This window comes from Mus pahari, chromosome 9 (assembly GCF_900095145.1).
Source record: "Mus pahari chromosome 9, PAHARI_EIJ_v1.1, whole genome shotgun sequence".
Taxonomy (NCBI): Eukaryota; Metazoa; Chordata; class Mammalia; order Rodentia; family Muridae; genus Mus; species Mus pahari.
The window spans coordinates 65,195,667-65,211,248 of record NC_034598.1 but is presented as its reverse complement, the minus strand read 5'-3'; the positions used below and the strand labels follow the sequence as shown (position 1 = coordinate 65,211,248).

Below are 15,582 nucleotides of genomic sequence, written 5' to 3'. Positions count from 1 at the left end.
TTAACAAGATCTGATGCCCTCTTCTGGAGTGTCTGAAGACAGCTACAGTGTACTTACATATAATAAATAAATAAATCTTTAAAAAAAAAAAAGGCTATGAATATGAGAGAGCAAGAAGGTACATAAGAAAGGTCAGAGGAAAAAGAGAAGAAAAAAATGAAATTAAAAAAAAAAAAAAAATCAATGGTAAAAAAGATTTTTTTTCCAGAACTGATAAAAATGCTAACCTATGGTTTTAGTTAAGGTTTCCATCGCTGTGAAGAGACATCACAACCGACTCTTATAAGGGTCAATGTTTAATTGGGGCTGGCTTACAGGTTCAGAGGTTCAGTCCATTATCATCAAGGCAGGAAGCATGGCAGCATCCAGGCAGGCATGGGGCAGGAGGAGCTGAGAGGTCTACATCTTCATCTGACTGCAGTAAGGAGAAAACTAGCTCCAAGTGGGTAGAAGGAGGGTCCCAAAGCCCATCTCCACAGTGGCACACTTCCTCCAACAAGGGAACACCTTCTCCAACAAGGCCATACCTCCTAACAGTGCCACACCCTGGGCCAAGCATATACAAGCAACCAAACCAACAAAATCAAAATTATTTGAATTCAAATTGAAGATAAAAAAATCCATACTCTATTCCATATATCTATTCCATAGATATATCATGTGAAACTGCAGAAAGAAGAGATAGGAAACCTTAAGAGGAACCAAACAAAACCAACCTCAAATGCACAATGCTTCCATTGATTTTTCAACAGCGACAAAATGGGTGGCAAAGAAAAACAGATATCTGTCAACCTAGATGCCCACCCCATGTGAAGGTCCCCTTCATAAAGATGAAATGGAGCACTGCTAACCAACCTGAAGCATATATGAGAGTGTACTCAAGACCGAGAGAGTCAGGAAGCTGAAGGAGGGAGAAGGAGCTGAGAGCACAGCTACAGAACACAGGCCCTCCATGCTGTCCCTGTGTCAGCTCCTAGGACTCAGTGGCTAGTGCTTGCCCTGGCCTGGTGTCTGTCTGCTCGCACCCTCTGTGCTGCGTCCACTTGTCCATTTAGAGCAATTAGATTAATTAGCATTTAGATTGATATCCTCACCTGAAATATCTCCAGCCCAAAGTATCAAAACTGTACTAATAGACTCCTCTATCACTTGGCTCTTATCCCTTTCTTATCAATGATAGACAGATTTATACTAAAAGACAGAAACCATTTTATACGTAGGATGTGACGTACACATCACACAGCCCTCCCTGGTGTGGACGGTAAGAATGTCGTCACCCACCACTGTTTTCCTCACTGCTTTTCCCTTCTAAAATCCACACTAAGAATAAATTCCAGTCCCACTCTAGCCTGGATCACCCTTCCCTTATTAGCTATGTGATACTGGGCAGCATAGTCAAGCTTGCAACTTGGAGTTCCTCACTCAATTGTTACATCTCAACAATTACGGCGAAAGGAAATATGTGTGGGAAAGTACTCTACAGGACTTTACTCATGTAAGTCTTCAATAAGTTAAACATGAGTTTTGGGGGGTTCTGTTTTTCTTTTAGGTATACAGAATAAACACCATGAGAGCTACTGATTTTAGAAATTGTTAGTTCTTATGATAAGTAATTTCAATAATGTTATAGCAATAGAAAAACCAAAAGCCTATTAATGAAAAGCACAGAACACGTACTTGACTAAATCTATTCTGTTATTGATGGCAGCCCAATGAAGAAGTGTAACATTTTCTTTGTCTGGTTGCCGTACATCATAACCTGCTTCCACCAATTCTCGGCAGCGTTCATATATTCCATATCTGGAAAAGAGAACAGGTAATGGTCTCAGGACTTATAAAACCTTTAAAGCTAAGCACAGTATTTTCAGAAGTATTGCTTTGGGGGGCAGTGGTGGGGGAGGTGAGGGACAGGACAGGACACTCCAGGTTGGTCTTAGGTCCACAGCAACCTCTTGCCCCAGCGCCCATGTTGCTAGAATCACACTGTGACCGGCTTAATGGTTCATTGTTATACTTACAAATTAAAACCATTTTCAAGCATACATTACTTAAAAAATAACAGTATTTCAACAGCTTTTACTAGCCCTTTTTTGCAACTCTAAAATATCTCATTTATAACAATGTAAAATTTCATGAGGTACAAGAAAAAAGATCTCAGAAAAAAACATAAATCAGCCAGTTCTTTATAACTTAGTTCACAAAACTATGCAGATTTAAAAATTACACACAAGTTAAAGAATGTTAAATTTTAAGAAAATAAGTAACAGGGAATACACAAGGTATTAGAGAATGTCATGAACCAACACTGTTTTATATGAACTCTAGGATTCTCCATTTATAAATTTAGCTGATATTCCTGAAAGCAAATAAAACTTCTCTGTTGGGGTAGAAAGGGAGGTGGGAAAGTCCTGTGAGTCAGGTCAATCCATGACAAACCAGGGAAGGTCCCCTGGCAAGCTCCAGGAAGAGGCTCACATCTAAGGAAGGGAGGCCAGTGCACAAGTGAGCCTCATCACTGAGTCCCTAACTTACTGTCTGAAAGATGCGCTTTTATTTGATCAGTGTTTGCCTGCATGAACATAGAGACAGAGACAGAGACAGAGACAGAGACAGAGACAGAGACAGACACAGACACAGACACAGACACAGACACAGACACAGACACAGACACAGACACAGACATAGAGCAAGTGTGTGCTGGGACCTTGGCAGCCAGAGGAGAGTTTTAGGTTCCCTGGAACTGGAGCTACTGACAGTCATGAGCTGTCATGTGGGTCCTGGGAAATGAACCCAGTTCCTCTGAAAGAATGAGAATATTTTTCCCCCTAAGAAGGTTTTCATTCATTAGTATTTTCCAGGTATAAAGTTGGTTTAGTAACTATTAGAAAGAAATTTTGTGAAAAAAATAAAAGTCATAATAAAAAAAAATTAAGCCAAGCCAATAATCCATATGACAATGGAGCTACTGATATTAATCTAACAGGAAAAGAGAAAATTATATTAATTTTAATTGCATAAAAGAAAAGTTTGCTTCTTGTTGCTGGGATTACATACTGGCCAAAAGCAAGCTGGGAAGAGGGTACTTCAGCTACGGCTACATCACATCCATCACTACAAAGGAAGAAACTCAGGCCAGAACCTGGAGGCAGGAGCTGAAGCACAGGCCATGGAGACATGCTGCTCACTAGCTTTGTGAAGAACAAGAGCTTTTAACCAATGAGCCACTTCTCCAGCCCCCAACGTTAACGACGTTTCATTACTTTTTTGAAGTGTATTCTATCCATTGTGTACATATGTATACGTGTGTCACACTGCAAGTCAGAGCACAGCTTACAGGAATCAACTCTTTCCCGGCACTCTCTGAGTCCTGGAGAAACCATCTAGCCAGCCCGACTGTGTGTATGTGGTAGGTACATACACACGTGTGGGTACTACAGAGGTCAGAGGCACCAGATCCCCCTGGACTGCAGTTATAGCTATCCTATAGTGGGTGCTAAGAACCTACAGCAGCAGACTCTGTTGGAGACCAGGCTGAGAAAAACCAGGCCTTTTACAGCCTGCATCTGAGAGCCATATAGTTCTCTGTTAAGAGCCAAGTCACCCCCTTTCCCCTCAAGGCTGTTTATGGGAATCAAGCAGATTCCGGCCCTAAACAAACATCAGGGGCTGTTAAAGGAGTGTCCAGCATTCCGGAGCTGTCCCGAGCTGCCGCCTTGAGCTGTAAAGGAGGACCCGGACTTCAAGATAAGCCGCCCGGCATTCCGAAGCAGTGATGCCAAGGCTCTGAGATAAATCACTCAAAGTTTCAAACCTGCAATTAGCATTCCCCCATTTGTCCTTCACTCTGCCTCTTCTGATCACTCCCTAACCCCTCTCTGTATGCTATAAAACTTGAGCCTTTTTCTTCATTAAACAGACCGTGACAAGCTGCTGCATAGTCTCCTTTTCTTTCTCTTACCCCCATTCCACCTTAGGTTTGGGATCCCCCTCGGACCCCATAAAATAGCTTGTCCTGTGAGTCAGGATAGGTGGCGCCCAGATGTCGGGCTCGAGGTACAGATCCTTGCCAGACGGAGACCAGAAAACAGCTCCAAGCGAAGAAGTTCGTCACGACTAATGAAAAGGTGAGTAGTAGAATTCATAGAGGAAGGGTTTTCACCATTCGTGAGAAAAAGTCTTCCTCCGTGGTTGGGTAGTAGAATTCATAGAGGGAGCATTCCTACCGCTCATGGTAAAAGCCTTCCTCCGTAGTGAAGTGGATTTGTCTCTGTCCCTATAGGAATGGGTCACAAACTATCTAAAGAGGCGGTCTTCATTAGAGACTTGAAAGCCTCTCTCAGAGAAAGGGGAGTGAGTGTAAAAAAGAAAGATTTAATAAAATTTTTTATTTTTATAGATCAGACATGTCCCTGGTTTATAATTGATGGGGCAGAGATTCACCGTTAAAAAAAAATGGCAAAGGGTGGGTTGAGAATTAAATGAAAGATTGGCTAGACATGGCCCCACTGCTGTCCCTGCAACTGTTCTCTCATATAGGAGACTGATTCATGATTTAATAGAAAGTGCGGCAGAAGATTTTGACGAATGACAGCTTTTGTTGGTTGCGGAATACTGTCTCCGCCCTCTGTCTCGAGCGGCCTCAGAGGCCTTCCTTACTCCCAAGAACAAGGGTCCTTCACAGCCGTCTTCAATAATCATAGACATGCCAGAACCGCAGCCGGCTCCTCTTTATCCTCCTCTCCCAGAGGACCCACTTCCTAACCAGGTTCCACTGATTAATCAGGTCTTTGAAATACCCGCACCCAAAGCTTTAGACCCTGAGGATGTCGATGTTGTGGAAGAGGGGGCGACTCCGTGTTTCGATCCCAGCTGCCATACAAGGGCTTCCTCCCTATCAGCCAATGTTTGTGTGCCCACGTTCTTGCATTCAGTTTTGCCTGTAGCCACTCTAATGGAGGCCAGAGACAAACTTGCATCTCAGGTCTCCCTCCTGGAAGCCCCTGGAGGTCGACCTATGTAAGTTAGCCCTCGGAGCTCACCCTGATTGGGGAGTTCCCACAGTGTTTTGGCCTCAGACAAAAGCCCCCAATTATCCCAACCAAGAAGGGCCTTTGAACTTCCGGGGTGTGCACTCAACATGGTAGATTGATCTTAAACTACCGATTGCGTAGAATACGAGGTGCAAATGCTGGCTTTTATGTTTGCCCTGGCTCCCACCGGGACCAATTACTTAATCATAAATGTGGCTTTGAGTCAGATTATTATTGTGCCAGCTGGGGANGTGAAACTACTGGTAACACCTACTGGAACCCCTCCTCATCATGGGACCTCATCACAGTCAAAAGCAAAGGGGGCCGAGATGATGGCAAAAATGGCCTCAATTCCCCCACTGGGAAAAACTGTTCCTCTTCTAATCCGGCTACCTTGGGCTGGTGTGATCCCCTAGTGATCGAGTTCACAGAGGCTGGAAGAAAATATGATTAGATTAACAAACAAGCTCCCTCCTGGGGTTTGCGCTTATATAGGCATTCTAAAGATTTTGGGTTGATATTCAAAATACAGTTAATTAAGACCATCCCTAATCTTAGAGGAAGTACCATAGGACCAAATCCCATACTCCATCCTGTGGCCCCTATAGTACCCATTATTCGTAAGGTAGCTGTTCCTACTCGGAGTGGCACTCCTGCCCCCCCCCCCCCGTTGCTCTTTCAGCCTACTTTGCCTGCTGGACCTCAGCAGAACTGCTTTTAGACATAGTAAATGCTTCAGTTGCTGCCATACATGCAGCCAATACTACCCAATATGAGGAAGGTTGGGTGTGTTTTTCACCTCAACCTCCTTTCTATGAAGGAGTAGCAGTATTTGGATTAGTTATTGCAACCAATGATGTCCATGANCTTGGCTGGCATCCTGAGGCTAGCACAGGACTCACACTGAGCCAGGTTTCAGGTGTGGGCTCTTGCCTTTTGGGGCCATCCATGCTCCCCCCACAGGTCTTGCTAGAGGTTTGCAATCAGACTGTTTTTGTACAGGCCACTTTTCAATATCTTGGAGCACCCAATGGTACTTATTTGGCATGTTCTACTGGGCTTACTACTTGTGTGATCACCCAGACATTTTTACCTAACAGAGATTATACTGTGTCCTGGTTCAACTTTTCCCAAAGTTGATGATACATCCTGCAGAAGATTTACTCCTGTTCTGGGATAAAGGCCCCAACCTGCCCCACTCTAAGAGAGAGCCAATTACTGCAGTAACCTTGGCAGTGATCCTTGGTGTGAGTGCTGCAGGCGCAGGAACGGGAATTGCTTCCCTAATCTCCCAGCGACAGTCTGCGCAGCTCGCCCAGCTTAACCATCCGAGAGATACAAAGAGGCTTGAAAATTTAAAAGATTCCTTAGTCTCCCTGTCTGAAGTAGTTTTGCAGAGTAGACGAGGCCTTGATTTGGTATTCCGGCAAGAGGGAGGGCTCTGTGCTGCCCTCAAAGAAGAATGTTGTTTTTATACTGATAAGACTGGCCTAGTTCAGGATAGTATAGACAAGGTCAGAACTAGCTTGGAGGAAAGAATGCGTACTAGGGAGATCCAAGAATCCTGGTATCAGAATTGGTTTTCTACCTCTCCCTGGCTTTCCACTTTGCTTCCCACCATTGTAGGACCTTTCTTGGGCATTCTGCTGCTTGTCATTTGCTCCCTGGACTTTTAACAGATTAACCAGTTTCGTTAAATCTCAGATTGATGCTGCCTTAAAGCCAGTTGCAATTCACTACCATCGGGTGGACACTCGAGACTCCACCGAAGACCTCTCTCCCACCAATACAGAGAGAGCAGCTGATGGCCTTCAGTTCTCCACCCTCGCTGCAGACACGGAGCCCTATTGGTTCCGTAGGCTGTGGAGATGTCAATATTAGGAGGGTGACCCCCGGCTCCTAATAGTGGCTGAGGGCCATAAGCTGTGAAGTTACCAAGGACGGGAATATTGAGGTGCCGTGAGTCAGGTGCACTCCCCTTTTGGCTTCAAGGAGTCCCAATGACGGGAATATTGTGGGATGCCCCCCACATAGACTAAGACAGGGCCCTTGACCACCTAGGACCTAGAAAGGCCTAGTTACTGGGTGCTGGACGCGGATGTAAGCCTCATGGCCTAAGACAAGGTGCTTCACCGACCCTCTTTTCATAGCCACCCCCCAATTTTTAATAAAGTTAAAAAGGGGGAGATGTTGGAGACCAGACTGAGAAAAACCAGACCTTTTACAGCCTGCATCTGAGAGCCATATAGTTCTCTGTTAAGAGCCAAGTCACCCCCTTTCCCCTCAAGGCTGTTTATGGGAATCAAGCAGATTCCGGCCCTAAACAAACATCAGGGGCTGTTAAAGGAGTGTCCAGCATTCCGGAGCTGTCCCGAGCTGCCGCCTTGAGCTGTAAAGGAGGACCCGGACTTCAAGATAAGCCGCCCGGCATTCCGAAGCAGTGATGCCAAAGCTCTGAGATAAATCACTCAAAGTTTCAAACCTGCAATTAGCATTCCCCCATTTGTCCTTCACTCTGCCTCTTCTGATCACTCCCTAACCCCTCTCTGTATGCTATAAAACTTGAGCCTTTTTCTTCATTAAACAGACCGTGACAAGCTGCTGCATGGTCTCCTTTTCTTTCTCTTACCCCCATTCCACCTTAGGTTTGGGATCCCCCTCGGACCCCATAAAATAGCTTGTCCCGAGGGCCGGGATAACTCTTGACCACCCAGTCACCTCTCCTGTCTCCATCATCTCCAACCCCTGCTACCACTTAATTTAATTATGAGAAATCTCAAGTATAAACAACAACAACAAAAAATAGAAAAAGAAAAAAGAAAATACGTCACCAAAACTCCATCAACAAGCTACATACTATTGTTTTCTTAGTCAAAATATTAACTCTCTGGAATTATAACACAAAAATTAACTTACATAAATTTGACAAACTGTACTCTGACAATCTTTGTTTCTTTGGTTTTGGTTTTGGTTTTTTCAGATTGATCCTGACCTCACAACATCCTCTAGTCTCTCCCTCTGCACAGAGCACTAGCTGGGCACTGAAGGTATGTGCCACCACCCATCCTGCTCACTGCCTGCCTTCCAGTCACCCCTCCCACAATCCTCCCCAACCCCGACCCCCCCCCCCATCAAGTTCAAAATGGGGAAGATCCTCCACAGGGAAGGCTAACACGAAGAATGAGCCACAAGGAGACAGTAACAGCAAACACTAAAACTTCTGTAGCTGATAGAGAAGTACACTGTACACACATTTCTAGAGCCCTCTTACTGTTGCTATCCCTGGTCCTATCATGCATGTGTGTGTGCACATGCACACACACACACACACATACACACACTTACACACACACACTCACACACATACACACACATTCACACACACACACACACACACACACACACCATTATGTATAATTAGTATGTACCAGTATAGAAAAATATTTGGTAATAAAAACACTTAATAGGAAGAGAAGACTCAAAAGTGATCTTGCTCCTCTGATAGTTTTCATATGTCTCTCTAACTCGAATTAGTCAATATGCTAGAAGAACAGATTTTTAAAGTACCATGTTCTTATGTTTTATTTCCCCCATATGAAACTGCTCTGAAAATTTGATTCATTAAAATATGACTTTTCAGGCATTGTATGGTGGTACACACCTTTAACCTCAGTACTCTGGAGGCAAAGGCAAGCAGATTTCTGAGTTTAAGACCAGCCTGGTCTACAGAGTGGCTTCCAGGTCAGCCAAAGCTATATAATGAGACCCTGTCTCAAAATAAAACAAAAGCCTTTTTCCTCTCTCATTCACAATATCTAGACTTTTAAAAAAGAAAACAGAAGGGAAACATATTAGGAAGAAGACCAGGGTGAGGAGGAAGGACAACAAGGGAGCCATATATCCCTTAATATAGTAAACATATATGCATATATAACATTAACTGTTTAATTGGTTTACTTGGTTGAGGAATAGGAAATATGAGTTATAACCCCATGTTTTTATCTCAAAGGTACTTTTAAACTTGGAAATGTTTTCTAGTTGTTTACATTCAATATTCTTAAAGCAGAATAATAAATTTCCACAAAAACGGCAAGTACCAAAAGCTAACAGCTGGTGGGAATTACAATAACTAACTAAAATACTGACATTTCCCCCAAGGCATTTGAATACGTAACTCAGATTTAGAAAAACAAAACCAAGAAAGAAAACAACCATAGAGAAATCTTACTGTGTCGCCTTGACGATGTCCCAGGTGCTATAGTCATCAATATGAGTTTTCCGTCCAAGAGGTTCTCCATAGCCATGGTTATAGTGGCTCTGTGGTTTGATTTCCTGTTAAAGAGAAAAAGCACATAAACAAGAGACAAAAAAAAACTCCAGGAAATGTTTTAGCACTTTTATTTTTGTGCTTTTTGACAAACATTCATTATTGAAGTAATTATGCTTAGAATCCATACTCTAGAGAAAAAGCATGGTCAAATATAAATCTACCCCTTGTATACATCCCCAACACTAAAAAAGCTTTGCAATTAGAAATTAATGGTAAATTAGAAACTGTCTCTCATACCATTCAACTCTAGGTTGTGAAAGTCTCACTCTCTTGTGCCAATTCTTCGCTCCTCTACACCTCTAGAACAGCGCGAGGTCCAACAACATCTCAGATAAACACTAAGACACTAATGAAGGTAAGAACTCACATGCAACACACCTTTAATCCCACGGTGCAACACACCTTTAATCCCAGGCAGTCAAATCTTCCTGAGTACAAGACCAGCTGGCCTACATGTTAAGTTCTAAAACAGCCAGAGCTACATGTGTGAGACCCTATCTCAAAACCAAAACCAAAACCCAAAACCAAACAAACAAAACAAAACAAAAAACAAAAAGCAAAGCCTTCTACTCTCAGGTACTAGCTTTTCCTAACCGTTCTCGGTAAATAAGAAACTCTAACTGAATGTCTAACTGCCTGAATCCAGTCATGCATCCCATAACACTTCAGTCAACAACAGACGAGGACACAAAGGTGAAGCTGGATGGAATTACCCTAGAGCCTGGGATTCTCACGACAGCTTCTAGGCACTCCATATACTGGCATACTGCAACACCCGGGCAGTATCATCACCTCCCTGATATCAGGCTGAGTCCTGCCAACCTCTATGCTCTGTCCATAGCTCCTTTTCCACAACCCCATCTAAACTTCTCCTCAGCACCACGCATGAACTACGGCAGGGCAGAAACACATATCATCGCAGCATCTGCAGCACAGCCGAGCCTCGCAGGGTACCCGTGCCCTCTTTTCAAGACGGTCTCACTGGATAGCCCCAGATTGACCTCAAACTCACAAGCACTAGCACTGGGCATGTACCACTAAAGGAAATAAAAGAATGGATGGGATTCTTTTTCTCATACTGAACAACATTTTAATCCCAACACTAGGGAGGCAAAGCCAGTGGATCTCTGTGCCTGTGAGGCTAGCTTGGTTTACATAACAAGTTCCAGGACAGCAAGAGTTTCATACACACTAGAGAGACCCTGGATCAAAAAAAAACAAAAACAAAAACAAACAAACAAAAAACTAAACCCCTTTAACCCAGTTAACATAGTTAACATTTCTTCATTTCCTGAAGAGGATGTATTTCTAGCTACAGGACAATATTTGCAATATATTATTAACTTCTTTCCCACGGCAATGGACATTATTTAAAAATTCTCCCTACTAAAAATACCATTTATGATGGTAGTAGTGGCACACACTTTTAATCCCAGCACTCTAAGGCAGAGACAGGTGGATCTCTGTGAGTCTGAGGCCAGTCTGGTCTACAGAATCAGTTTGAGGACAGCCAGGAAGGACTACATAGAATACCTATCTACAAAATAATTAATTAATTAAAATAAGTATTTGCCTACTGTAAAATTTTTGAAAATTTCCTGTTCAACGTACTTTGGAGTAGAAGAACTTTACTGGAGTCCTGAGATTCACTTAACATGTTTGAATTAGAGTTGTATATACAAGATTAGATATTACCCATTTTCTTACTTAAAAGACATCTGTCTCTTTCTAGTACTGCTGATTTGTGGCTTCAATGTATTTATAACATTCTACAACTAATAGTCACATACATCAATCTTCTCCTTGGGCTTCGCTGGTTTTGATGTTTAGATTTAAATACAACTACAATCATTAGTGCTATTGACCAAATATTCCCACATCTCAAGCACATAGATTCTACGACCCTGGCCATCTGAAGTAGTATGTGTAAGTGATAGGTTCTTATTTTTAACTGAATATGAACAACAAATATATGTCTCTTGCTTTCTTTGGGTCATAGACACTGGCTATCCTCTAAAGAATAAAATAGAACTCTGGGTCCAAAAGTAGCCCCTGCTTACCCTAAAACATATGTAGATCATGAACCAGTAACACTTAAGCTGTTAACATTTCAGAGTTGAGACTTCAGCAGAACTTGTTTATCCTAGGTAATATAGTCATGAGAGCTATGTATTTTGTGACATACCACACAGATAGATCTCTAGAAATCATCTTTATTTTTAAAAGATGGTTATAGCTAATATATGGTTTTGCTAATTTATGTTCACAGAGGTCTTATATAGGAAAACTTTCTTATTCTTATATAAGCAATAACTTCACATATATATATAGAGAATATCAATATAAGAATATCTCTTCAAGGGCTAGAGAGATGGCTCAGTGGTTAAGAGCACTGACTACACTTCCGAAGGTCCTGAGTTCAAATCCCAGCAACCACATGGTGGCTTACAACCATCCGTAATGACATCTGATGCCCTCTACTGCTGTGTCTGAAGACAACTTCAGTGTACTTACATATAAATAATAAATAAATCTTTAAAAAAAAAATAAAAAGAATATCTCTTCGAGGGGCTGGTGAGATGGCTCAGCAGGTAAGAGCACCGACTGCTCTTCCGAAAGTCCTGAGTTCAAATCCCAGCAACCACATGGTGGCCCACAACCATCCGTAACGAGATCTGACTCCTCTTCTGGAGTGTCTGAAGACAGCTACAGTGTACTTACATATAATAAATAAATAAATCTTAAAAAAAAAAAAAAAGAATATCTCTTTGAACAGTCTAAAGAACAATTTAATTTTCCTAAAAATAGGTGGTACTATTTTCTCATTTTCATGCCCAAGTACTAGCAAAAATTATCAAATTACCTATACTAAACACTCTACTAGACTGATTCTAATCAACGATTGTGTGGAGTTGGATTGCTTGCTGCAGGTCCTAAGGCAGATTACCTTAGACTAGCTTAGCTCCCTAACTGCTTTTCTCTAGAGGAACCCCTGCTGGCCTTGTTCTGTACCCCCTCACTACACCCCTCGGTTCACCCATGCCTCTGCCTCTATTACTCTCTTTCTATGATCATGCTTAGCACGTAAATGAGCACACTCAGCAACCTTACAGAATCTTCCATGACCTGTCCCAGTTTATGTTTTTCTTCTATTTTAATATCTACCATTCTCCTCTACCCACCCTACACATCTGCAAGCTGTGTACTCTAAAACCCTTGCTGTCTTATACCTTCGCTCATGTTAGTCATCCTACTTAAAGATGTCCTCGGGCTTAGGCCGACTTTTAAATCCTTCAGTTCACAATCTGAGCATCACTTTAGCTCCCTGAGACACCCAGCTAGCTCCCCTACTACCTGAACTCCCATTCCTATGCAAACAAATCATTAGGCATTGTGTGAAGGAATTATGTTAGTTCGCCATCTCTTTTGTAACAAATCTAGTGGCTTAAAGCAACACAAATTTATTTTCTTAGGCTACTGGATCAGAAATCCAAAACCATTATTCCTGCTTGCTAAAGGCAAGAACAACTCCCCATCAGAGATCTTTAGTCATCACTGAAGACTCTCCTTCATAGCCCAAACTGCAGAGTTCGCACTGTATTTTTCTCTCAGTTATGAATACCTATAGAGATACTCAAGTACTTGCTTTCTCAACTGGGACATCCTGAGAATCCTGAGGTCTACTCCATCTCCTTGAACAAACTTTAGTTAAGCTCTTTTGAACACTGAGAAAATGCCTCACTAACCAGCTCAACCTGGCTTCAAACTTGTGAGCCTTGAGCTGCTTCCCAAATGCTGGTGGTATTACAGGCGTGAGCCACAACGTTCAGTTGTGCCTCTTTCTTGACTAGACTCCTGTCCTCATTTGATTGCACAGTCCAAGTTTAGCAAGAATACTATTGGGTAAGTTGAGAGATAATCACTTTAAATTCTTCAAAGAATCCTCTCACGTTAAAGTGTCTCTATATTGGACAGGGCAGAGGCCATAAAGAGTTGTGGAGTAGATTATAGCTACTTCTGGCAAGTTCAACCTCTCTCTTTAAAATACAGGAACCCTTGTCAGATCCCATTCTTAGCAGTATGATCCAGAAAAAAAAAAAAAAAAGCTGAGAGGCCCAGCAAAGCCGTACCCAACACCTATTCTACACAAGGGTATCCAGAGAGTGTTTATCTTACACACCAGAAGTTAGCACTTTCACTCTGAGATTAATCAGAACTGAGATGTATAGCTCTCCTTCACTCAATGGTAAATGGTATTTCACTGCACCAATAAATCACACAAAAATACTGCCCGTTTATTCGTTTTGATACTGTGCTGGTTAGATTTTGTCAACTTAGGTAAAGTACCTACTTACAGATAAAATGACTTGGTTTCTTGAACTTCATTATTAAACTGCCCTCCAGGTGGCAGTACCACTTTATACCTTCACTAACACTACAAATGCTTTCCTCTCACTGTGCTTAGATTCATCAGACTTCTTCCTCTGGAGACCTGAGAAACACCAAACCTTCACACACTTCAGTTACTACTTCCCTACAGCAAAAAAAAAAAAAAAGAAAAAGAAAAAAGAAAAGAAAAGAAAAAAAGAAAGCTGGTCAAACCTGCCTGGGGACTTAGCAGCAGGAGGCCAGATTATCTTGACAAAGTGAGGATGTGTGCTTGACAGGAGATGGTTTAAGAAAGGATGGACAAGACACAGAACACCTACAACTCTCCTAGGGAAGTTTTGTTACTAATAAGAGCAGAAGCCAGAACAGAAAGGAGACCTAAGGAAAATAACAGTGTTTAGTTTGGTTTCAAAACTGGAGACTTGTTTCCTCACTGATAGAAATAGTGTGGTGAGGCCAAGAATTGGTGGTAAATAAGAGAAAAATATCAGCAAGCAAGGCCCAGGAGTCAGTGTAGCTGTCATATGCAGCACTGTATGTCAAATATCAATGAAAGAAATCAAACTCTGGATAAAATGACATACATACTATATTTATGAACTAGAATATTTATCATAAAGATGGCATTCTCCTCAAATTTACATATAGATATGTACACACACACATACATACACACACATATATATGTTTAGTGCAATTTCTATCAAAATCTCTCTAGATTCTTTGTAGCTACAGACAAGGTTATTCTAAATTTATATAGGAAGACACCTGTTATCTCCTAAAAGTCAATTTTAAGAACTATTACAAAACAAAAGTTACCAACATCTCACGGGGTTGGCTTAATTTTAGCCACAAAAAGACTCGAGAAACAGAAAAAAAAAACAAAAACAAAAACAAACAAACCCTAAAAATTAAAACCCATGTATTTTCTCAACTATTTTTTAACAATAAAAAAGCAATTTAAGAAAAAGAGTTTTCACAGATGAATGGGAATCCATAGACAAAATTAAAATTAAAAAAAGACCTTTTTTTAAAAAAAAGATTTATTTATTTTATGTATGTGAATACACTGTTGCTGTCTTCAGACACACCAGAAGAGGGCACATCAGATACCATTACAGATGGTTGTGAGCCACCATGTGGTTGCTGGAACTTGAACTCAGGACCTTGGGAAGAGCTCTTAACCACTGAGCCACCTCTCCAGCCCCGATCAACCAATTTTTAAAACTCAAATTACATTAAAAAAATCAACCCAAAACTTATTACGAAACTAAATGTTAAAAAAAAAAAGTATAACCTTTAAAAAGGCAGTGAGACCAGACATCTAAGAGCTAAAGACATCAAAGGAAAAAGCATACCAGTCAACAACTTAGTCTGGCCCTTTGTTTTCCAAAACTGGGGAGGGGCTCTGCACAAACCATCTGGTCTGTGCTAGTTTATCCCAGCAGCCCTAGTAACTAGTGCAGACAAGAGATACTTTACCAAAGATGCAGGAATGAAGAGATACAGGAGAAAGGATATTTACTATCATCGGCCACTCGGGAAGAGGCTGACAGGCAAACAACACAAACAGCCTGGCGTGGTGGCGCACGCCTTTGATCCCAGCACTCGGGAGGCAGAGGCAGGTGGATTTCTGAGTTCGAGGCCAGCCTGGTCAACAGAGTGAGTTCCAGGACAGCCAAGGCTATACAGAGAAACCCTGTCTCAAAAAAAAAAAAAAATCACAAACATCAGGATGGGTTATAAGTGTCCAAGGGTGTGGTTGCCATATCAGTCCTGTAGTCCCATCACTCAGGACACTGGGGGAGGAGATTGCAAGTTCCTGGCCAGAGT

The 15,582-nt window shown here is 41.9% G+C and overlaps 1 protein-coding gene across 2 annotated transcripts in view; it reads right to left on the bottom strand.

Annotated features, from left to right (window-relative positions):
- Zdhhc17 (zinc finger DHHC-type containing 17) overlaps positions 1 to 15,582 on the bottom strand; it is a 73,591-nt gene that overhangs the window by 40,938 nt on the left and 17,071 nt on the right. For both annotated transcript variants that reach the window (XM_021204425.2, XM_029542278.1), the window contains exons 2-3: positions 9,259 to 9,362; positions 1,678 to 1,800 (exon numbers count right to left, since the gene is read on the bottom strand). In XM_021204425.2, the coding sequence (XP_021060084.1) occupies positions 1,678 to 1,800; positions 9,259 to 9,362 (227 nt within the window). The remainder of the gene's footprint in view (positions 1 to 1,677; positions 1,801 to 9,258; positions 9,363 to 15,582) is intronic.